Source organism: Tachysurus fulvidraco, chromosome 6 (assembly GCF_022655615.1).
Source record: "Tachysurus fulvidraco isolate hzauxx_2018 chromosome 6, HZAU_PFXX_2.0, whole genome shotgun sequence".
Lineage (NCBI taxonomy): Eukaryota > Metazoa > Chordata > Actinopteri > Siluriformes > Bagridae > Tachysurus > Tachysurus fulvidraco.
The window spans coordinates 12,695,031-12,721,011 of NC_062523.1; the positions used below are offsets into that span (position 1 = coordinate 12,695,031).

Below are 25,981 nucleotides of genomic sequence, written 5' to 3' on the forward strand. Positions count from 1 at the left end.
AATTCCTGTATCGTCAATCAGCTGAGCCATGTCTGCAGCCTAATAGTTCATTCATTTATACGGTAATTGAGTCTCCTGAGCATCCCTCTGTACTTGTTGGTCATTACTGGGTTTAAACGTTTATGGCCAACAAGCTCTTTAATCTGAGGAGATTCGGCTTTATTCAGTTTTATTTAGTATCCAAACCTGACAGTCAGAAATTTCTCACTATCCTAAAGATACAAACACTGACTGCCTGAGCAAAAATCCTGCAGCATATGTGCCTACCCACTTTATATAGAATAGAGTCTATCTATTGCATCTGTAGGAAAATTAATGTCTGTGTAGAGGCAATGCAAAAGGCCTGGAATCCAGCTGGAAAAAGCAGACTCAGCAATAACAATGCATAGCATGTTGAGGGACGAACCACTCTAGAATGCTAGCAAAGATGTTAACTAAGTGCTGCTAACCAACCGGTTAAGAATATGTGGAATATTCAAACAAGAAATCAGGAAACCATCCCAATGAGGAAAAACGCAAACAAACAAAAAACATCGAGAAATCTGAGCAGGAAAATGAAGGAAAAGCTTTTCCAGATTCCACACAGATGAACATCAGTAGGTTTTGTGAAATAGAACTTCAAACAATAAATTAATTTTGTGACAGTTTTCTGCTTTTCTAACTAACTAACTGTTGTTATTGTATACTAACAACAAATGCTAAAACATCTCTAACACTAGTTAATTCAGGATGCTACAGAAAAATCTGATTTCTTACATCCAAAGCCTGAAAGATCATTAAAACCTTTTCTTTTCCAAACCTCATTTTTTTCCAAAAATGATCATAAGCTATAATAATAATTTAAATATTACTACACATAGATACTACACATTGTATTAAATGTTATATTAAATAACTTTATGATGTACATCTCCGGTTGCTTGTTCAAGCTCAGTAGTAACTGTATTATACAAAAATATACACAGGCTACAGAATATAGCCGGAAGCTCAAAGTCCCCCAGCTCTATATCTTGAAAACTTTAGTTAGCATCCCAGACATTTATCAGCGGTGATAAAAGGAAATGATTTAAACTACAGCTCATATAACAGAAATATTTGCTCTGCTACTGGCTTGATTTAATCGTTAGCTGTTTTTTTTTTCACTTCCAAAACTGTCTCTCCATTGATGTTAATTTAGAAAAAAGGTAAGGACTTCTGTTTTAAGTACAGACAGTGAGCCATTGTGCTTTATGCTGCATGCATTCACGTAGCCTCATAATGTTCACATGAAGAGTCAAAATGACTGCAGTGAAAGGTCACATCTTCAAGGCATTGTCAGAATATTGCATGCTTGGTATGCATAGGTATAGCATCCATTCTATACACAAGGATATGGAACTGGTAAAGCTGTATTTTATTGTGTCAAAAGATAGTATGCTGCTTTGAATTTTAGTACCAATAGCTATGCACAAATTCTATTCCATTTAAATAAATTATTTTGAAATGTAGACAAAAAATTAAACATATGTATTTGATCAAATAATAGAACCATGTTGCTCATATCAATTTCAATACACAACCTATAATATATTTTTATATTTTTAATAGGTTTTTGATACAATTTTCAATATAAATCATGATACATGTACAATTCAAAGATAATTATTACCCTAATCCATAAATTCTCCCATATGTGAGAAGTGACAGAACTTGTATATTGCAAAATATATATTTTTTATTTCATCTGTCTTCAATAACCACTTTATCCTTGTCAAGGTTGATGTAGATCCACCTGGAAACACTGAGTGTTAGGCAGGATTACACCCTGGATTGGAAATCAGACCATTGCGGAGCATCATGCACACACTTATTCACACCTAAGGCCATTTTGCTTACCAACATGTTTTTGGGAGGTAGGAGAAAGCTAGACAACCTGAGCACAGCTATTTCTTGGTGTCCAGCTGTACCCTGTTAGATTGATTGTTAAAAGTGTTAATAGCTCTGAATGTCTACTCTTGGATTGAGCCCTGGGTATGCCTGTGAACACTGCATTTGTTGTTGAAAAGGGGTATAACAAAAAAATTCATAGACAGCAGAGGAAAACAACAGCAGTTGGTGACAAATACAGTGTGAGAGCTGTAAACAATAACCCCAAAACAACAATCAGTAACAATAACAACTCTCAGTGCAGGGATGAAAATATCACAATCCACTGTTCAAATAAGAATTCAGGAGCTGAAATTTAAAGGCCATACAACAAGATGCAAACCACTCATCAGCCGTTAGAATTGGAAGACTATTCACAAAGACCGAGATTAACACTGAGATTAACCTTTACTAAAGTGATGAAAAGGCCATGGGACTGGAGGTTGCATCATGGCTTGGGCTTGCATGGCTGCTTCAGGAACATGTTCATTAATCATTATTAATGATGTAACTCATGATGGTAGCAGCAGAATAAATTCAGAGGTCCACAGAAACAGTCAGTCTGCCAATTTACAGAGAAATGCATCCAATAATTGGGAGGAACTTCATCAAGTAGAAGGACAATGCAATGATGTGTATAATGAATGTTATTTATTTTAATTTACTTTTCGACACTTTGCTCATGTTGAAATTGAGTGGTCTACCAGCAAATCGGCCATGTTTTAAGGTATATGTTCACATCAAGATGTATCTTGAAGTGAAAGCTGAAAAAATGATCTATAGTCTAATAATCATCATTTTGGTCTCAGAAACTAATGCCTTCAGTGTAGCAGAAACAGTGTACTTAGGGGACTCAGTAAATATACTGTCAACATGTTATACAGTCCAGTATCCTAGACTGTAATATATTGCCTCACATTTTTTTAATCACTTGCTCTGCATGATTATTCAGATTTAGCTACAGTATGTTTAGAGTTAGCCTGTCTCTCTGGCTAATATTCAGATGGTTTGTTTTTCTGGCTCTGTGTTCAGATAACATGTGTTTCTTTGGCTGAATGTTCATAGTTAGTGTTTCTCTCTGGCTGAATGTTCAGAGTTAGTGTATCTCTCTGGCTGTATGTTCAGAATTAGTGTTTCAGGGTTAGTATGTGTCTCTAGCTGAATATTCAGAGCTGGTTTGTTTTTCTGGCTGTGTTCAGAGAATGTTTCTTTCTTTGGCTGAATGTTCAAAGTTAGTGTGTCTCTCTGGCTAAATATTCAGAGTTGGTGTGTTTTCTTGGCTGTGTCAGAGAATGTGTGTTTCTTTGGATGAATGTTCAAAGTGTGTGTGCTTCTCTGGCTGATTGTTCTGAGTTGGACTTGATCCACTGCTCAAAGCCACCCACTGTATAGAGCATTATAATGTGTGGCTTCTGTACATTGCTATCATCTCTCAAATCCCTTTGGTCCCCATTAGCATTGCTGTATAGCAGCAACTCAGAACTGCAGCATGTTTCATTTCAACAGCAAGTACAGAGCTGTCTCTGGCGTTAAAATTATCTCGTAACATGTGTACAGCAAAGCCCCTCTGTTGTATTAACTCCTTTAGTGTTCATTTGGTTCACTTCAGTAAACAGTGTGGGTGTTCTTCTACAGGACTAGTGATTTTGCAGTGTGACAACATAGACGGTGAGTGTGTGCATCTGTGTTTACAGAATCTGCATAAACAGACCTCAGCTTGATGGGGTTCCTGGACTGGTCATTGCCAGTAGGAAAGCTGGTTTATCGGGAAGAGTTTGTTTATCTCAGAAAGACTCAGGTGATAGAAGTGTGACTGACAGTTGATTACCATTGATTTAAATGTGCACCCTGTTGCAAATCAGTTAGTCATTAAACATTAATGTTTAATTTACATGCTTACTACATTGTTAATGCAAACTTAAACACCTTTATGCTTATGTAAACCTTGTGTTGCTGGGCTGTGCCCTACAGGTGCGCATATATATCACAGAGGGGGAGATAGCAGGCAGAGTGGAGCAGAGAGATCCAGCTGAGCACATTACGCATCTGATTCCCCACGCACTACTGTCGGATCGCAAAAAAAAAAAAACACCGAGGATAGGCTGCTTGCTGGTGCACATGCTTTATTTGCTGCTACTTGTGGACAAAGTGGATTAGTGAATTTCGAGTCGCTGAAAGTCCGGCTCAGACTGCGTCTTTTGGGTCGGGTTGCGACCGAGCTTTGAATGCAAACATGAACCAAACAGCCACCGTTTCCCAAGTGAAGTGTCAATCCTCTAAATCCATAAAGGTAAGACTATTTACCAGTCTTCTGTTTCTGCATCACTGATTTCGGGCTGATTTGTCAGTCGTGGCTGTTGTGTGTTCCGGTGATGGGAGATGAAGTTTGGCGACTCACCGCTCCAAAGTTGGCAGATGATGATGATGAGGATGATGATGAGAGTGATGATGAATAGTTTTGCGCAGAGGATCTCCGCCACCGCGCCTTTTGCCTGTTCCACACGGCTGAAAATCCAGCCGTTATTCTTTGCGTATTTGTGTTCATTTGTGGTTACTTTCCTTTAAAGCAAATTTATACTGTATTCAGGGCGTTTTGACGAAATGTGCATTTGGAATGGCTATATTACAATGCATGTGTGTTGCTCTATTATATAAACACGTAAACACGATATAAAAACTGAATTATAAAAAGTGAATGCTGAGCAAGTGGAACAATGTTTGAGAAGCTCATTTGGTCCCCAAAACGCATGAAGATGTTGTAATTCAATACACGTCGAATGCCGCACTGAGGAGCGCATATATCACTCCCTTTGCAATGCGTAGTGTGTGTGTGTGTGTGTGTGTGTGTGTGTGTGTGTGTGTGTGTGTGTGTGTGTGTGTGTGTGTGTGTGTGTGTGTGTTAGGCGCGCTATTTCATATCTAAAGGATTAGTGAGGTGCATTAACATTGCGCAGAGCCTCTGCTGAGAACAATGCGAGTTTGCAACTTCACGCAGTCAGCCCTTATTTCAACAGCCGTCAATGAACTATTAGTCTTTCAGCAGCCACACGTTATATCGTATTCTCTCTTCCCACGTATGCCTACAGTCAGTAGTGGATTATGTAAAAATGGCAGTGTAGACAGAGCTGGTGGGGTTGCACTTGCAGCTGAGGTTTTCATCTGACAGTGAAAGATGAGAGAGTGTTATGAGCTCTGTACTGCATGTCAGTCAATACTCCGAGGGAGCAGCAGCGTGACTTTAAATCCTCATTGCAGTCTGTCATTAATTTGTGTTGAAATCCACAACGGCAAGCACAAGCCAAGCAGATTCATCAGCAAAGCTTGTTGAATGGAGAAGGTTTACTTTGCTTTATGTTAAGAGGTGTGTGTCGATTTTAAGTGTGTGCAATTGATGGAAATTATTAACATTTGGCTTGATGTTCATTCCGCCTCATTCATCCTCACTGTGCTCGATAGCAATATGATGGAACCCGAGACCCACATGATATCTTGGGATGTTTGACGGATGAGCTGATGTTCAGTCTGCCTGCTGCTCAAAGAGCTGAGTGCCTTCATCACCTGATGAGTTGTCTCCTGATTGCACCAGGCACACAGCATGGTCAGCTTTATTAGACCTGTTAGGTATTGTGCCTGCTGAACTGAGCGCTCGCGTAGGGTAAATGCAAAGGTCAGCTGTGACAGGGGGGTCAATCAATAAAGAGTTCAGTCCAATTATAGTGAGTAAAGGAGCTATCATCAACCTGCAACTAAGCATCCACACACACACACACACACACACACACACACACACACACACACACACACACACACACACACACACACACACACACACACACACACACAAAACCTGGCAAACTATTGAAGTATTTTCTGCATCTGACACTTCATGTGCTTTAAACAGAAATCAGGATAGGTAGAATTCACACTCACTGGCTAGTGGAAGCATGCACAAACACACTACATTTCACAAATCAAGTGCAGAATATTCTATGACTATACTGAACTGATGGAGTGGCAAAGAACGAGAAAAGAGAGAGAATAAACTGAAGTTGGCTCATTCATTTATTTAAACCTTTTAAAACAAGCTCTGAAAGTGAATACAGAACCACCAGCATCATTCATTCATTCATTTTCTACCGTTTATTCTAACTTCTCGGGTCACGGGGAGCCTGTGCCAATATCAGGCGTCATCAGGCATCGAGGCAGGATACACCCTGGACGGAGTGCCAACCCATCACAGGGCACACACACACACACACACTCATTCACTCACACACTCACACACTACGGAAAAATTTTCCAGAGATGCCAATCAACCTACCATGCATGTCTTTGGACCGGGGGAGGAAACCAGAGTACCTGGAGGAAACCCCCGAGGCACGGGGAGAACATGCAAACTCCACACACACAAGGCGGAGGCGGGAATCGAACTCCCAACCCTGGAGGTGTGAGGCAAACGTGCTAACCACTAAGCCACCGTGCCCCCACCACCAGCATCAATGTAACACAAAATTTTGTTGCCCAAGAACTGAGAAGTGTGAGAAAGTGTTCAATTGGCCTTCAATTATAGAGAAGATTGCATTACACCCATTAATCTGGGCTACACCACTATTGTTTACACGTTTCTGAAGCTACCAACGGCTCATTGAGAAGTGTAATAATACCACAATCTGGCAAAAGATAATCACAAAAAAGCTCATTTCTGAAGCAGCAAATAAGTTCCCGTAATAAATTGTACCATTAGTGTGTGATTCTCACTGAGGCCTTTTTGCTCAATAACATTTTTGTCTGCATGTACAAACATATATCTGTCCAAATTTATAAAGCATCAAACTATAACAAGTTCTTTATCACATATTTTCACATATTTTTCCCAGAAGAGTACATGACTATTAGTATTTGCGGTTTTTGGCTTCTGTCTGACTTTTTCTTCACACCATTCCACAATTTGATACAGCCTTCTGCTAATAATGTTTAGTCTTGGCTGGCATAAAGTTACACTCTGTGATTTCAGAAGAAGCAAGTGATCTTGTTTTTCAGCTTTGCTTGTAGATATTTAGATAACGATCTATGTTTATTACAGATCAGTATAGATTAGAAAGAACAGGTAGTAATTAGACCACATAAAAATATATCATTCAATTATAATTCATTTGAGTGCAAAGAAAATGATAATGATTTATTAATGATGGATCTCAAAGACAAAAATATCAAGAATAAGAATATACTTATATAATTGGTGCAAAAAAAGAATGCTAATTTCATTAAGGTTGGTAAGGAAAACATTTCAAATTAAACGACCTATTAGTGTATTCTGAAATAATGCTGAGATTGTATATATGAAATATTTTATGACAACAGAAGGTTTCTAAAAACACATATATACTTATATATGAAGGTGTAGTGAGCAAAAATTTATAGAGATCTGGAGACAGACCTACTCCTTCTGGAAATTATTTCCAGGCTCATTTTTAAAACCATGACTTGTTCACACCACGGCTAGCCCTGACTTAAAACCCAAAGTCCCAGGCTAATAACCCAGGAGTAACCACACAGCAGAGCTCTTGTTTATTAGAACAATCTGAAACACTAGGACCCAATCCACCAGGGAATCTTTAAACCATATTCTGGACTAAAATACAAGGATAACTGTATCATTAGAAATGGTTGCATTATAAAACAGCAGTACTGTATATTAATCATGAAGCGTCTCTGAGTGGTGCATTCGATCTTTCTAGAGTAGGAGTGAAACCCCACAAATCAGAGATTACTTACAGTTGTGGTGAATTAAGCATGCTATTTAAGACTGTCTGTCAGTTTGAAAAATCATTTATAAGAAAGAATCATTTGCTGTGAGCTCAGAGAAAAATAAAGTAAAATAAAATGAAGGAAGAGAATTCCCCATCTGCTGTACGCTTTTTGAAACCTAATGCAAAGTTCAGATGTTTATCTCTGTGCATGGCGCTATTGCCTCTCTCCAGGACGAGGTCAAATACAAACTTTACTTTCTGTTTGTTTATGTGCAGCCTGCCTCTTTTGTGCTTAGTGCCCAAGGTTTTGCTCTTATTAACTGAAAGGAATTGGGTGCTCTAGACAGGCAAGAATCCAATGTGCTCCCAGTGAATGTTAAAAAAAAAGTTTTTTGTTTTTGTTTTTTTGTTTGTTTATTTTTTTGGGGGGGGGGGATTTACTTTTCACCACCGTGAGATAAAAGGTTAGTATGGGCTGCAATGTGACAAATTTGTACTCCAAACTGTAACCATAAATCATGCTACACTCCACTGAGGTGCCTTCAACTGTACAATTTCCTTATGTTTATAGGAGACATGCAGTAATTTCCTGAGAGGATAAGGATGCAATGATTTGCATGGATTAAAACCAGTTGGAGCACTAGAGCAGGTATTTTGGTTGCTCTGGGGAGCTTCTCTGAACATCCCCTCACTCACTCAGATAAAAATCTGAGTGAGTGAGTGAGTATGAGAGGATTTATTGATAAGAGGGATCGTAAACAGACAACAAAAAAGTAAAATAGACCAGGACCTGATTAACAATTGTTGCAAGAAGATTACAAGCAGCATAGAAGTGTAATACATAGCAGAGTTGAAACACATCCATCCAGTTTCTTAGTTTCTTCAAATTGGTGCAGAATTACTAAAAGCATGATAAAAAGTTTCACAAATTCAGATATATTTTTAATTTGGGAGGATTAAATGTGTTAACGGATTTAGAAATGAATAGCCATAGATTTTAGAAATGAATAGCCAATTACTACAAATAAAGTACATTAAGCTCATAGCTAGAGAGGATATTTGCACGTTTCTCTCTATCTAGCTGCTTAATTCTGGCCTTTTGGAGTGTTTACTGGCCACATTTTAGTTAGCACTTATTTGCACAGCTTCACATTTGATTAATATGAACACTTGTTTTTTGATGCAGCAATCACATTACTAAAGTGAATGCTTTCTTTGCTGCTTGTTAGGTAATTATAGAAGATAATTACAGAGCTTTTAAATAACCCAAAGATGCTTTAGAACAGCTATATTACACTGAGACATACTAGTGAGAAGATGTAGAAAAACAACCGAGAATATGTTTTAATAGGGGGTCAGTGAGGGCTCAAGGTACTAAAGATTTACTGTAGATGGTGGAATACTGAGCGTGGTGGATTTAAGGGTGCAGATGGGCTGGTAATGAAACAGAAGACTAGAGACATAAAAAAAAAGCATGTGTATTACAAGATTTATAGAGTAACTAAAGAAAATATTTAAGAAGATTAAATATTTTGTTTTATCTGATAGCCAAGTCCTAAAGTATTGCTGTAAAATCGGACTGAGGTGGAAAATCTGTGAGAAGTTGAACACATAAATCTTTAAACCTTTGGTAAGAAACAGAACTGATAGCACTGTGGACAGAATTGCAACAATCCGACTGCATAGAGACAAACGCTTGACTGAAGGATGGAACAGCAAGTGGGAAAGACAAGCTCTGAGTTTGTCAATGTTCTCGAAATGAAAAAAGAGCTTTTTTCAATATAGAGCTTATACTGTATGGTAGTCAAAGGAGAGAGTATGGTCTAGAATGACTCAGAGGTTGTGAACAGAAAAGGTAGGAGAATACAGTAGGCATGGTATCAATATAAAGGTTTATATATTTATTTATTGCTAAGAACTGCTTTTGAGTCAAAGTTTTAGAAAATCGTGTTATCGTTTTTTGAAATTAAAATAGTCATTTGTCATCCAAATCGAATTCTCAATAGACAAGCAACAGTTTAGGCCAGTGGCAGGTATTGTGTGGGATTTATGTCTGAATGTCATCAGGGAAATATCAGGGAAAGTTATGATTAAAGCTTTATATGGTGTGGCGAAGAGATTGGAAGTATCTAAATTATAAAAGTCAATGGACCGAGAGCTGAGCCTTATGTAATAGTGGAGATTGTGGGGTCTCGCCAGAGAAGGTAATGAAATGTTTTTTATCCATCAGATAAAAAGCTAAACCAGTTCTCTGTGCTGTACTGGCAATACTCAATTTACAAAGCGTTTGGCAAAAGGATAGAGTGGCCCATAATATCAATGACTGTGTCTAAATCTAATGAAAAATATTCTTAGAAGTTTCTTAGAAGTTTCATTAGAAGTCATTGTACACTCTTTTCCTCTGTCTTCCATTCATGAAGTTCTTTCTTTTTATTGAATTCTGAGGTCTGCATATTTATGAGGTTGTTATTTTTAATGCAGTCTTTGCTGTTTTAAACTCCTTAGTCCAGAGGCTAGAATATAAAGAAAAATTAATTGCGAAAATAAATACAAAAGAATTATTCTAAAAATAATGCAAGTAATGATTGCCTGAAGCCTACCATCCGTTGACATCACCAGACTCTTCACTGCTGATGCACCCTTAGGCTTGTAGTCCCGCTTATTTATTATTATGATTTTCTTTGTACTTTTTGAAGGTCTTTTTGTCTTTAGCTTTGAATCCACAAAGTGAACAAAGCTCAGAATGTTTTAGGTCACGCAACTGGCTTGGCTACTTTGCCCTAAAAAACTTCATAGTTACTTTAGCAGTATATTTCAATCATTTTCCCCGCTACAAGCTGAAAAGCTGTCTAGTGAATTGCTTTTGTTCACTTCAAAATTTTATCCTGCTGGCATCAGCAACCACATTGTCAATAAAGACAAGTACTGCCAGCTCCACTTTCAGCTATGTTTGCATTATTCTGACTCGTCATCAGGGAACTTAACGTCTTGATTCCAGAAAAAACTTACCACATTACATACTGTAGGCTAAAAGTTTTGTAGTATTACCCTGCAAAAAAACTATAAAAAATATACAGCACATGGAAGATAAAGCTCTAGAGACAACGTACATTGAAATATTTATTATTCTTAGACTTAACAGACCACAGCCTACAGCATCTCACATTGACACCTTCACCTAATATTACATACAGCATGCCTGTGTTCAATCATCCACACACCCGATAAATAGAGACTTTGAACTTTCACGCATCGCTTAGCACTGTTCTGCAGCTGACACACCAAGCCTTCATGCTAGTGTTTATGCTTCCCTGGAATTTGTAATCTTTCTTTTGCCTGTTTTTGACTATATGAGTAAGCTAAGTGTGTTTTTGGGATCTGTTTGCTATTTGCCATCTTTAATAAACACATTACCTGCAACTGCAGCTGTCTATGATGTCTGACATTGACTAAATAACTGCTGCTATAGTGACCAATTATTCTGATTCAGATTTTGTTTTTTGCAGATTTTGTTTCTACATCCATCAAAAATATTCTCCATTAGCTTTATTGAGTCTTTGCCATACATTTAAATGCCCATTCAGGCCTTGTTAATTAAATCGATCAGAGGAATTAAGGTAGATAATATTAAGTTGTAAATATAAAAAAGCGATTCAGTGCAGAGGACTTTTTTCAATAAGTCTTTTTTTTTTTGTATTATTACGAGAGTCTGAAGACAATGCCAAGGCTGGAAAGTATCAGTACATGAGTACATGGCACACTGTTAATTATACTTTATGAGTGTACAGTAATTAAATCATAGCACATTTAATATTTAGTTTTGAGTTTTTAATAAAATGTAATATTGAACTAAATATTGAACTATAAAGTTTTGATCACCATTACAGAATAAAATAATATTTCACCCTGGATAAGGCAGTGCAAATTTAAATTTTAAATTCAATTTTCCTACTGTACAATGCTTCAAATGAGACAGGGTGAAAATGACCTGCAAATTATGTGAGCCAAAACTGGTGGATATATCAGCATTTCACATCCAACCTGTAGAACCATGTGCAATTTGCTTGAGTTGTCTTGACTAGGCAGATCTCTTGAGAGTCAGTTTTGATTTTCACAATCCATTGCCTGTTTGTTGTAAATCTACACAATATGACCAAATGTTTGTGGACACCCATATGTCAGCTTTTCCCTAAGTGTTGGCACAAAGTTGGAATCACAGTTTCCTAGGATCACTTTATATGTTACAGCAACACAATTTCCCTTCACTGGTATTAATGGGTCTAAAACCTGTTAATGGGTCTCACTGTTAAAGCATCACAGTGCCCCTGTGCACAAAGCAAGTTCCATAAAGACATGGTGTGCCAAGTTTGGTGAGGAAGAACTCGAGTGGCCTGCACAGAACACTGACCTTAAACCCACTGAACACATTTAGGATGAATTGGAATGTAGTGCCGGGCCTCCTCAATCGACAGATGTGCCTGACCAAACTAATACACTTGTGGTTGAATGAGCAAATCCCCACAGTCAAGCTCCAAAATCCAGTGGGAAGCCTTTCTTGAAGAATGGAGGTTATTATTACAGTAAAGGGGGACTAAATCTGGAAAAGGATTTTAAAAAAATCATATAACCTCGGCAAACCAAAAACTAAACACCACGGCAGCATTTGGAAAGTTAGCTAGCCAGCTAACATTTCTTTTCTTTATATACAGTTGATAATTGAGGTGATTTTCACTTCAGCATCGCTTACCTGGTTAGTAAACATAAGAGGAGAATAGAAAATAGATATTTTTGTATTAGTTGTTGTTAAAAAGTTGGAAAAGCTTCTTGACTTGATAATTGTACAAATATTAAAAAGCAGTTACAAGAGTTTGTAAATAGTTTTTCACCATGTGCCTTATTTACTCGATGATTAAATTTCTTGATGATTACTTTTACTTTAACTCAACAGGAAGTATTTTATATATATATAACAGAAGTAGTTTTATTATGAAATCGTTTAAACATTACTAAAACAGACTGTTTTAAAATAATCTTGGGTTAGAGTGATAGTCTATAATCATCTTGTGTTGAGTCCTTGTCAAATAGACTTACTTGGGAAATATTTCAAAGTGATGTAAATCATTTTAAGCAGGTGTACCTCCTTCATACCCTTGACATAAATACAGATTGAGCTTCAGTAGCCCATTTTGCAGATATCTCACCACTTTTCTGCGATTCACCTGTGAAGCTTTAGCCAAGATTTTGACCCCATTTTCATGATTTTATTTGCTTGTTTTCAGATTGTGCATCCTTTGGAAACTGTGATATTATAACTAATTGAATATTGAAATATGATTATTATAATGAATTTGGTTTAAACTCTAAACTGAGAAATCCTTGTTCCAAATCGAAGTGAGTTTACAGTAGTCATGACCATGATAAATGCAAATTGCAAGCACTGATTCAACCCATTAGAGACAGATCAAAGAGCTCATTATTCTTGGTACTCAGAAATCAATATATTATATATTTTTTAGATGGTGTAGCATTACAAATAAAATGTAGCATGAAGCATTAAGGGTAGCCATCTGTCCCTCCTCAGCAACCCCTGTGCATCCTCCCTATTGACCAGCTGGTCTTGAACCAATGCCATGTTTGTTTCATATAGCGATTTGTTTTTTTCCTCTTATCTGCTTGTTTTTCTATCTCACTAGAACAAATCCTATTAGCAATGTTATATAAGGCTAATCTGAAGTCAATTTTATTCCCATTTTCATTAAACACTATATTTGAATAATATAATTCACTGTAGATTCATGACAAAGTTTAGATTTAAATCAATAGATTAAGCTGCCCCTACTGTCATCAAGTATAAATCTAGCGTTCAGTAGGTTCAGTGTTCAGGTTGAATTATCTGTATATATATATTTTTTTTCTATAATAATGAAGCAGTTGGTCACTGTTCTAAGATCACACACTATTAGCACAGTTACAGTGGTGTTCAATAGAAGAAAAAAATAATTTATCTTAAATATGAGGGCTGTTAGCTTCTAAACATAAAAGAGAAATAACTCATTTTCTCACTACCCATTTTCTAGCAACATTCAATTTCTCATTAATGAGAAATCCAACATAGAAGTAGTGGAGACGTAATCATTAGACCACTTGCGGAACACAGTGCCATGGTGCAATTGTGCAGTACTAAGACTTGGTTTGATAAGTTAGAGATATATAAGATGCTGTCTGAAAGTATCCTGAAGAAGTATTATTATGAAAGTTGAAGCTTTTGAACCTGATCTGTAAGAGCAGAGTGTACAGATGAGGAGACAGACTGACTGAAGGACTAAAGCACTTCTGCACTGCTTTCCTTAAGCACAGATCAACAAGCGCTAATACCCACTGCACCACTATCACCGGGTATTTGAACTACACACAAGAGAAAATACAAAGTGAGAATAGACCAATTGTCAGTTTACATCTCTTAACAATTTCAAAGACACCATGTTAATTATGAAGATTAATATGTAGGTAATTTTTCTAAAATGTCCTAAAGTTTGTGGCTTGAGACTGGCTTTATGTAGAAACCTACAAAAAAGGGTCAGAAAAGAACCACAACCGAAAGTACAGTGCGTTTTATAAATCTGGAAATATAAAACATACAGAAAACCACCGAATGTTGTGTTCAGGCTTTGTCTCAGGATTCAGGAATGAAAGGATTAGGTGAAAAAGGTCTCTGCTATGGTTTTGTTCACTTTTATATAACATTTTGTGTGTGAGTCTCAGAGAGAGAGAGAGAGAGAGAGAGAGAGAGAGAGAGAGAGAGAGAGAGAGAGAGAGAGAGAGAGAGAGAGAGATTCACACAGTCAACTTGAGGCAGGAAGTCATGCTGAGCACTGCTGTTAGCTGACACACATGGCAGGTGGCAGTTATGTTTTGCTGCGCTTATGGCATTGAGAAGCTTAGCCCTTTAAGTGCCTGTGAGGATGCTGTGACTAATGACGTATTTGTACACTCTCATCACAAACACTCAGAAAGTCAACCTCCTGCAACAGCTGTAATTATGCATGAGCGAGTCATTTTGGTTGGATGTAGCTGGGCAACCGTTGCCATAGTGAGTAAACAGGGTGGCAGTTAGAGGTGGGGCAAACAAAAGCGCAGCAGTGTAATGGGGAAAGGGCAGATCTCTGATGTACTGTGGGTTGTATGGTAATGCCCTTTAACTTGGACAGACATTAAATGCAGTGGGGAAAGGCGGAGTTAGAGTTGCCTTGATCTCCAGCCCCTTTCCCATGTTATTAAAACTTCTACTGGAAATAACAACTCTATAATAACCAAATAGAACTGAGAGTGTTGTATGTAGGTATGTATGTATATGGTTTTAACCAGTTATGAGAACACTGAGATTTGAACCTCAGTAAATTTCAGAAAATGGTCAAATCAATACGTACGCTTGTTAGTTCAATGATGTATTGTGAACTATACATCTTAATAACATGTGGTCAACAGGATACAGTTTTTTTTATTAGCTATTACATCATATAATGCAATTCAGTAATCCTCAGGCAAAATTGTTCTAACAATATGTGTAACTGGGTGAATGAAATGATAACATAACAGGTTAGGGAGACAATTGGTTCTAGACACTGTGATATATCAACAATGACGTTTATCACATTTCTGAACTGTGAACCTAAAAATGTAATCCTGGTTATTATTTGATTCAGAAAACATTATATCGCCTGTCTGAGGAGTGGTTTGTTCATTAGTTATGGTCTATGTTGTTACTGCCACTGTGGTTAAATCTGGGTGTTTTTCTTCAGAAGAACTGAAGGTCAGCAGTTCTGAGTATCTACAGCAGCAGTGTTTTTCTTGGCTTAACAGTTATAGAGTGCAGCAGTAAGAGATTGCTGTCCTAACATCTGTTGTGTAGGCTTCTCTCTATTTCCCTATAGTCCAGCTGTAGGCTTTGCTGTGACTTGCTATCTATTATCTGTTATTCAGCTAAGCCTATAATCACTTCACACACAATTCCCATATTAAAGCCCATATTGGAGATATTAGTCTCAGAAGAGAGTATGCTTCACATGTTCTTGTATTAAACAGGATCAAAAAGCTCCTACTGCTTGCACACATATGTAAAAGCCATCATGATATTGCTATGTTGTGCAATATCTCCCTGAATTATTTTGTATTACATTTCTGGTTAATGTGTATGTGTGTGTCAGTGTGTGTGTGTACTCAGGTGTGAATTAATGGTGTTGACTGGTGCCACAGGTGTGATTAGCAGGTCTTAGTGGTGGTGTTATGCTTCACTGATTGTGGTTGTACTTTACTTACTTGCAGCAACACACACTTAGCGTTGTACCGTCACACTGTCACACTCACCCTCTCGTAAAAAATAAAAAAATTGTCTCATAGCCAACTAACACAAAGCATGCTGTAACAACTATACCATGTGACAGAGGTAATATTTCTACACCAATGATTACTAACCCTGTTCCTGAAGATCTGACATCCAACAGATTGCATTTCCATCCCAAACCAGCACAACTGCTGCAGACAATACGTTTACCTGACGAGCCACATCAGGTCATTTAGATAAGGGCTGGAAATAAAATATAGAAAAATATACAAAAGGATGATAGATTTTACAGGGCTAATGATTACTCCTGTTCTATTATATATACAGAATAGCACTGCACAGATGGCTCTACAAAATAAATACTGCTACAGGTATGTAATACATGATGCATGCATTTTGCTACCTCAAACACATTACACTTAAGATAGAGAAATGCAGGTTATATGAGCCCTCATGTGGGGAAAAGTAGAAATGCTTATTTCTTTCTTTCTCTGTGTTATTAAACAGCAATTGAACGTTACATAAAGTCTAAGGACTTAGAACCTACAGTATAAACTATGATGATAAGAATGTATATAAATAGTTATGAAAAGTATCATGCACTTGGAAGGTTTTCATTTGACTCATCCTCATAAATCTCTTTCTCTTTCTCTCTCTCTCTCTCTCTCTCTCTCTCTCTCTCTCTCTCTCTCTCTCTCTCTCTCTCTCTCTCTCTCTCTCTTTCTCTGTATATATATATCTCATCTAGTATGATCTCATGGTATAGTGTATGTTAATTATTATAGCTGGAAGAAGTTCTGTGGGCAATGAATTACAACAGTCAAGATCAGAAAAAAACAAAACCAGGGATGTATTTCTGTAATTTCTTTAATTTTGTAACTGGTGGTATCAGTGCTGTATAACAGATGATATAATGCACTGCAAGACTGGTATACCTTTTCTTCCCACCAATATTTACATTTTATTTCTATCCTGTCTTCATTTAAATTTAAAATAGTTTTCACCTAGCGAGCAATACTGAACAGACAGGTTGCTATTTTATTTGGAGCAGTGACATCATCTGACACTGCAGATATGTTCAGTTGCGTCTCATCTCCATAGCTATGAAAAGTAACTTAATTGACAGCAAATGAATAAACTAACCAAGTTTAGTACATATAAAATAAATATAAACTTTGTAATGCAGCACAGAAAATAATATGTTTATTTAACCCTAACAAAATATGAATACATAGAAAACCAGTTTAGCACAGTATCAGAAAGACCAAAGAGCAATACACATATACATAGTGCTCATATGCTGTAACTATATACCATCCAAATGTGTGAGAATATGTGTAAAATCGTGATGTAATGCCAATTGTTGGTTGGTTTGGTTTGTTATTTCTGCAACCAGTCAATGGGTTAATACATACACTTTAGTTCATATGCTTCAGCTAGATGCAGGAAATTAAAGGCATATAAGCCAGAGACCAGGTGCCAGGTATTTTTATTTTATCTTTGCTGTAGGTATGAACTGATTCAGGACTTAATGTTTTCAGTGCAGAGGTGAAAACTTCTGATGCTTAGCGATGCATGTATACACTGACTTTACTTCAGAATAAAATGATGTGGCCCATGCTGGGGTCTTGGCCAGAATATTTCAGTTTGGTGTTTTTGAAACACTTTTAAAAGACTAAGCCTCGTGGGTCAGATTTAATTCATGCTCTAGTGGTTTTCTTATTATCTTCTATGACATATATTACAGAGAGTGCAATACGTGAGCTTCTGAATGCTCATGAAATAAATAATAAAGCTTGGGATACTGGAAGAATAGCTCAAGTAGAAATAGCACACAATATGTTAAAGGCTTTGCTAATGAAGTAAAAGTGTTAAAATGACAGTTTAAATGTCAGTAAAGGTTTGTATGACTGTAAGGTAAAAGGAAATAAGACTGCCACAACTTACAACTAAAATACCCAATATACAAAAAAATCACAATAATTGCATAAAATTCAATTAATCGCAGTATTGATGTAGTATTTTCATATCATTGCGCATAAAAAGGATCAGACTGAAAAAATCTATAACGGTTTGAATTACTAAAGCATTCCTCTGGCACACAGCCAGGCTCTTTTGTCTGCCATTCAATTTTCTCCCATCTGAGAGCAAGGAAAGCTTATGGCTGTCAATGTATAATAATAATGGAAACAGTGCATCTTGGCAGAATAATGAATAGTCACATACTGTTGTGTCATGGTCAGTCCACCAGGAAATTACATTACCTTTCAAGCCAATCTGCTTGGATATAGGAATGAGTAGGTGACGGCTCAGGGACAGAAAGGAGTAAGAGATGCTGCTCTCATTGCAGTCACATTTTTCTTTGTTAGCTTACAGTACATACAGTGCTGACGATAGTTTTGACAAGGCACGTTTATGTTGTAGGCAGAAAGCCCCACAAATCTATACCTACATCAATAGCATTAGTATATTCACCCTTTGCTCTATTGATTGAACTGGTGTTTATGGTAAATGCTTATTGAACAGACACAATACACAGACTACATATATTGCATAGAGAAGTTCACTTCTTCTCACTAGAGAAGAAGTGATTTAAAGCTTCTTAATTATAGAAAGGATTTTGGATGAAGGTGTCAGACCAACACTGGAAGCTCAAAGTTGCATAAGCAGCTTTTTAACACAAGAGGGCGCTAGAACTCTACTATAAATGTTATGAGTTTACAACGTTGTTGTAATCAGCTAAAGCAAAAAAGATTTAAATGTGCTTGACAGCTCGAAAATATTAAATGTATTTCATCACTCACAGCAGCCATCTTTAGCATTTGTGCTCAAACTGCCGTGATGAATAAGTTTGATGGATTATTCACCGGTTAATATTTTAATACCATCTTAAATCTACCATGGTAATGAGACGTAATGCAGCTCACTGTAGCCTAATGCTTTTCAATAATGTGTTTGCTTGCAACTTGATAAACTGATAAACATGAAAAAGCTTTGTTAGTTATGAAACACACAAAATGAAAGAGTCCTTCCTGTATTAGTCTACATTTCCTCCTGGTCCTCCAGTTTCCACTAAAACATTCAAATGTCACAGTAGATGTATTGACTGAATTAACACCTAGAGGGTTAAATTAACACATTCATTTGTGTCTATTTGGATATATATGAGCACTATTAGTGAAAATTCTGTGTATGTGTGTGTTCCTGGAGTCCCATCCAGGGTGTGCTCTTTCCTCCTATCATATGTTTCTAGAATATTCTCTGGATCTTCCATGAACCTGATCAGGATATGTGTTTACTCATAATCAGCAAAAGAACTGATATTCAGATTCGGATTAACGTGTTAAACCTGTGTTTGTCTTTTGCAATGAAAGAAGTGTAATACAATGATAAAAAAAAAAAAAACAGCCACTGTATTGTTTTATGGCAATAAACTGTTGTTGATAGTAGTATGTTTTGTGAAGTATTATACAAGATCTTACCAGCTTTGGCAGTTTTGATTATCTGGCTAAATAAAAATTATTATTGCAACATGCTTTGTTTCCATTACAGTTGCCCACTTACAATTTTGGTTGAATGACTCAGGAGACAATCAAATGACACTCATGATGTGAAGAAATCATTTTTCCTTCCGGTGGAGAAACAGTTCCATGGTAAGAGATAATATTCTAGGCAATCAGGAGGAAAATGAGATGGTGAACGACAGATGCACTAGGCTAGGAAAGGCGATAAGAGACTTTGTATTGAGCAGTCTTTTGCATCTGTCTTAAATTAACCAGAACGTGTGAAGTGTTACGTGAGGATGAAGCTTGCATAGACAAATCACATATCTACATACTGGCCATATAAATCATCATAGTTTAACATCGGTTGAATTTGTTACCACATAATCAATATTTCCTGAGTCAGATTTCAGTAGCAGTACAGAGAGAGAGCCTGGCCTTGTGGTGTACTGATGGGACGAGTATCTACAGGCTCTGCCCACATTCAGTGGCATTAAAATTCATGAGATGTATTGGCTTTTGGTTTTGACTGCCAAGGCATTTTGAGAGAGAATAAGAAAGTGAGAGGCAGAGATAAAGACAGGCAGATAGAGAGATTCTCTCTAGAAAACAAAGAAAGGAAGATCATAGTTTGCCACTATGTCATTTACATAAATAAATCACAAAAAGAGCATTCATATTTTTTTTTATTGTTTTCCAGTAGTAGATTTATTATGTGCTTGAGGAAGAATTTTTAAAAACATACATTTTTCTTTGTCAAGAAAGAAGAGATTCTTTTGTTTGTCTCAGTGTAAACCTTAAAAATGAGGTTTTTTGATAAATGGTTTGAGAATCTACACAGAAATACAAAGACTGTGTATAGCAAAGACACACGTCAAAAATATACAAAGTTATTATACAGGAAATTGCACTTTAACTAGAGAAGACCAAATCTTAGGGTAATTGCCTATAATAAGAAGAAGTGCAGCACCAATATTGGGGGAAAAAGGTAGCAGCAAAACTCTCATAATAGTAAAAGTGCCCCATATAGTTATAAAGGGATCTGATGGTTGTACATTGGTGGGTGGTGGGAAAGGTTGATGTTAAAGTCCATGAGTGGGGTGGGACGATGTCAAAAGTGGGTAAAGAGCCCTGATTGATTTTCTCATCTGTTTTCTCTAGTCTCTGTAGAGTCTTGCGCTCTGAAACGGTGCCGTTCCCATACTGTTAACAAACGGAAGCAGCTGATCATCATGTTCAGCGTTGTTCACCTGTAGAAGATGGTGAGGATGGGAGGAGGAAGATTTAGCTCTTTTCAAACTTTGAAGGAAGTGGAAACTCTACTAGGCTTTCGTGGCTAATCAGGTGGTGTTCAGGATAGAGCTCCGGAGAGCTAATGTGCATGCCAAGAATCTTGGAACTAGAAGACACTTGATACACTTTATCTTTATCATTGCACTATCCTGTGTCACCTAGAAGAGAATGGATTCCATTTTGAATCGTTTTTTTCTCAAGGTTTCTTTCTGAAGTTGCCCAGTGAGTGTTTCCACTTCCACCGTCACCCCTGGCTTGCTCATTAGTGTTCTAGATATACACTCGGATTTCCATAAACCCGTCTCATTACAATGTCTCTTACTATTAGCGATATACAAATGAGTATGTAAGTGTGTATGTGTTTGATGTCCTGTGATCCAAGCCTGGTCCTATGCCTTACCTGTCTACACAGATAAACTTCTAAGCATATAAGCATACATTTTATTTCATTAAACGTACATCAGCTGGCCTTCACAACATGATTTCCATTTTCCAAACATATGACATACAAGAGTCTTTTCTATGGAAAAAAAATCCTAAAAATCCCAAGTGAGAAAACAATGTCATTAACACAAGATAGACATAGAGCTAAACATACTGTATCTTACCAGACTTATGTACTTTTAATCAAAAAGTAAAAATGCACAACACAGAGTGTAAAATACACATTGTGATTTTTCACTTTTTTCTCTTATCTATGTCATTGGCTGTTTTCTTTAGCAATCTATTTCTCCTGCTCTCTATTGCTGGCTCTCACATTACCTTTGGCTCATCTCTTTCCTATTTTCATCATCATTTACTCATCTCATCCACCATCCATTCTAAGATAAGATCAAATCAATTGAACCTTTAATGGAATATTTTGGAATAGAGAGATGTATAAAGGATAAACAAATCAAGTTCTACACAGTATAATTCTGCTTGTAAAAAAGAATTACTGAATTTGTCAGACTTGGCTTGAAGTTCTCTCTGCAGCATCACAAATCAAAGTGTGAAAAATACTCCTAATAGGTTTTAGCCAATTATTTTTATTATTATTATTTGCTGACCAGCTTATGCTAGGATTTATTTTTTTTGCTAGAAAGTTGCCCCACTAATTAACAAAAAGACTGAAGGAAGGAGATGGTAAAAGGTGGCACGATTTAAATAACTTCATTAATGGTGTGGAATCCAGTGGGTGCTTCAGCAATTATCACTGTGACCCAGAGAAATTAGCTGCCAGTCCCACGGGACTTAACCCAATCTCACGTTAACGAGAACAGCTGCAGCTGTACTGCCCATCCTTACTCCCCTCCCCTCAGCTCCCCTCTCCACAGCACAGGTAGACACACTGAATACACATCAGCGGCTGCACCATCGACACACAAAAGGTGACGGGAAATGCGAGAGAGACAGACCTCAGGTCAGCTCTGTCTGCAGTGCTAGTGTACTGTTTATGTGTTCTGTATGAGTATGTTGCTTCCTGAGTAACAGAAACAAACTTATGCACTGTGACTGAGAGAGAGTGGATTACACATCGTCCTTCCTCTGGTTTTCCTTCTCTATTCATACAGCATCGTCTTTCAGTTCTCCCCCTGTGTAGAGGAATAAGTAGCTATTCCTGGAGTGCAGTGAGAGCAGGGGAAAGGCATGTGAGAGAGAGAGAGAGAGAGAGAGAGAGAGAGAGAGAGAGAGAGAGAGAGAGAGAGAAATCAGAGAATAGTTAGAACATGCCATCACAAAGTCAGCTTGAATTAAAACATAAATTTTTATATTTTTATAACATAATTTACATATTTACTTTGACAAGCGTCTAACTTCAGAATTAATAAATCATAAGCAATGTTAAAAAAGTAACTAAAGTTAACACTTTGAATAATTGAGAAGTTAATAGTTAGAGAGAAATGAGTCACAATTTCAGTTACAGAATGTTTCTAGATTTAAATAACATACAGAGTTGCCAGGTCCAAGCAGAATTTCTTATGTACTTAACACTGTACTGGCCTCAAGGTGTAAATCCAGGTAAATTCAGGTTTAACTTTGTTAACAGGTTAATGTTCCCCAGTTAACAATGGCAAAAAAAAAAAAAAGGTGCTGGTTGATGTTGGTCATTGTGACATAGAACTACATTACAGTGTTAGTTACATTGCTACATTAAGTTACATTTACATTGCATTTCTTACAATGTATTAATATTAATGCTCATGGTTTGTTCATGTTGCCTGTTTAAATAAATACTCCGTAACGCAGCAGCAAAAGTGTGAATATACTAAATTTGGTGTAGGCACAAACCCACAAGGATCTACTGTATTAACCATTTCCACCTAAGAAAGTGAATTTTATGTGGGAAGTGAGAAGTAGAGTGCCACACACACTGGAACGTCACAGTGTGGTTCTAGATAATACAAGCACATTGGAATGAATATTTTCTAATCAAAATAGTGGACCAGAACAAACTGTTATAAAATGCCAGTTCAGGGAAGTATTTAATATTATTTGAGTTCATTTGAATGATATCCAACAAACTTATTTCTGATCTTCATATAAATAGTATGTGATACTGAGTGTGGTGGAAATGATATGTAGTGAAGGCGAGAATGATAATAAAATTGTTGAGCCATGTAGAGAAAGACCAATAGAGCTTATGTAATTGGCAAATAGAGCCAAAAGTGGTGCTACACAGCCTCATGAGAGGAAATAGATAATGATTGCATGCTCCTTGGAATAGGCTGAAATAACATAAAGGACAATATAAAAACTGTATAACTTTTTGTAGCCTGCTGAAAGCTCTGTTGAGCCGGAATGTATCGGTCTCTGAACAGTTAATAAATACTTTATGATTTGCATTCCACAGTTTTTTCACCATAATATGAAATTGTCATAATATTTTTGATATCTGTGTAAAATAAAATCTATGCTTATTTATTAATTAAATAATACGCTTTAATTATTATTTCAAGAGCTTGTATAGGGTCTGCAGTTGTCCAACATCACAAAAGTCTTCATTTTAAAAAGAAAATCCAATTATTTAATAATGCGGCCAAAAGTTATGACTAGCTGCTCTGATTCATGGTAGGGAGAGAGTCACACTGTATAGCATTTGTGGAAAGTAAAAAAATCAGAGAGAAAGTTCTCTGCCTGTTAGAAAAATTAGTAAACAATAAACACTGAGCAAACACACAGAAGTTAATAAACACTTCAATATTAGCCTCCACTTTATGTTCTTGTACTTGTAATCAAATGAAAATCTCTGTTCAGTACCCTTTTTCTGACAATACACTGATTATTGTAAACTATCACACTCTGAATACTAATTTGGCCTGGTTGGATGCCATTGCTTTTTAAAAATCCACCACATCGCAGGTCTTTCATTGAAAGTCATCCTACCTGGCTAATTGTCTCCAGTGTTTAGCAAGCTGTGCTTGTTTTGGTAGCAGACAGCCTGTGATCGTACCCCATGCGGTCAAATGCCTAATGATCTCATGAATATGAAATAACAATCACACAGTCCTTTCAAATTCAAAATGATCAAGAATATCAAAATAACCCCAATAGGTGATTGTTGCACCTGAACTTAAAAATATTTTAATGAAGTGAATAAGCATATCTTGATTTTGATTCTACTGTTAGGTCGAGCATTTGAATGCGACAGGATTTGAAAATGCAAATTCGTATATTGCACCGCATACATTTTAATACTCTTCCATAGTTATATTAAATCAAATGTTATGTCTAACACTAGTTAGTTTTTAGTTTGAATCATTAACTATTTCTGATGAGAAAAATGAGTACTAGCGACAGAAAAAACACTACAGTTTTTACCGGCTGTGTGCAGCACTTGACTAATTTTGGTCATTACTCACAAGGACTCATGCAGTCAGCCCTCTATTACTCAGCCATGTTTGAGCTCTCAGGCACATTCCTCTTGGTAACAGGCAGAGCTAATCGGTAAAGAGAGACAAGAACCTTCAAGCTGAAGGATGTCATGAGCCAATCGATTAGATATAGATGATCAGCTCAGCTCAAACAGATTTGTAAATTCTCCCACTGACACAAATCTCTGGACTCACACAGATTAGAAAACCGACATTAAATCGATATAAGTCTAACCTCTTTTGCATGAAGGGTTTGCAAGTAAGGCAGAAACACTGAAGTATAGAAGATCCACACACAAACACAAAATGTCTGAGTGGGATAGATTTGGAGTATGGCATGGTTTTAGTATTGCTGTTGAACACTTCTGTAAATGACAGCTGACTGATCAGTATTAATACAGGTTCCCTTTCGAGGGAACTCGCTGCCTCATGGCTGACACAATGATTTGTTCCCATTGTCAGATATGGCTGGGACATTCTGGCAGGCTTTGTTTATCTGTGCCATGTGCCTTTATTTTTGTTTTTTTTTGTATCATGTGTGTTAGCCCCACCGTTTCCTTATCCATTCCCACCTCTGCAAACCTGTTCCTTGTGTTTCATTGATTGTCACCCCTATTTATACTGGTTGTCTTGCATATGTTTTTTGCTGAGTCCTTGTGTTTGTGTTCCTGTATCTGTGTTCCCATGTTTTGTGTTTCTGGTTTCTTTGTTAATTTTTCCCTAAATACCTTATCGTTATACCTAATACATTTTCCATGCACTTGGGTCTGTATTTTATCCATGAAGATGCCCACGGTTTTCTGACACCCATATCATCAGCCATGACACAGCGTCTCGTTCCCTTCTCAGAGAATCGCGTTACATACGTAACCTGGTGTAGATAATCTAATTACACTGTTTTGAAATTATGAATATACATTTTTATGCAAGGGCTGTTTGTACTTTAATTGGAATAGCTTCTAGAAAAATGTGAAGATCTAAAATGCTGATAATCACTGGTCATGATATTTGATGGGAGGACAAAATATCAGACCATATCTTGGGGGGTCTTTATTCTGTGCAATCAAACGACACACAGTCACTGATAAGAGTGAGTCTGCATGTATCTATACTCTGGGCCAGAAAGAAATCAGCCCCAGAATCGTTTTTGTGCATTTCTGTGTATTTTTTTCTAAAAAAAGTACACATACACACATAGCAAAACTTTAGTGTTTCCCAAAAAATAACCTTTATATCAAAGTCTTTATGTTAACTCTTTCAGGGAAAATTATTTTTACTCTTTTAGTTACTCTTAATTTACACTCATCATAACATATTAAACAATGATATTTGTCA

The 25,981-nt window shown here is 36.9% G+C and overlaps 1 protein-coding gene across 2 annotated transcripts in view; it reads left to right on the top strand.

The window, feature by feature from the left end:
• The first annotated feature begins 3,397 nt into the window (after positions 1–3,397).
• LOC113654482 (inactive dipeptidyl peptidase 10) overlaps positions 3,398–25,981 on the top strand; it is an 83,143-nt gene continuing 60,559 nt past the window's right edge. The window contains exons 1-2 of one of the 2 annotated variants that reach the window (XM_027164665.2): positions 3,398–3,573; positions 3,877–4,195. In XM_027164665.2, coding sequence (XP_027020466.1) covers positions 4,139–4,195 — 57 coding nt within the window. In that variant the 5' untranslated portion in view covers positions 3,398–3,573; positions 3,877–4,138. The remainder of the gene's footprint in view (positions 3,574–3,876; positions 4,196–25,981) is intronic. The other variant, XM_027164669.2, reaches the window with a different exon arrangement.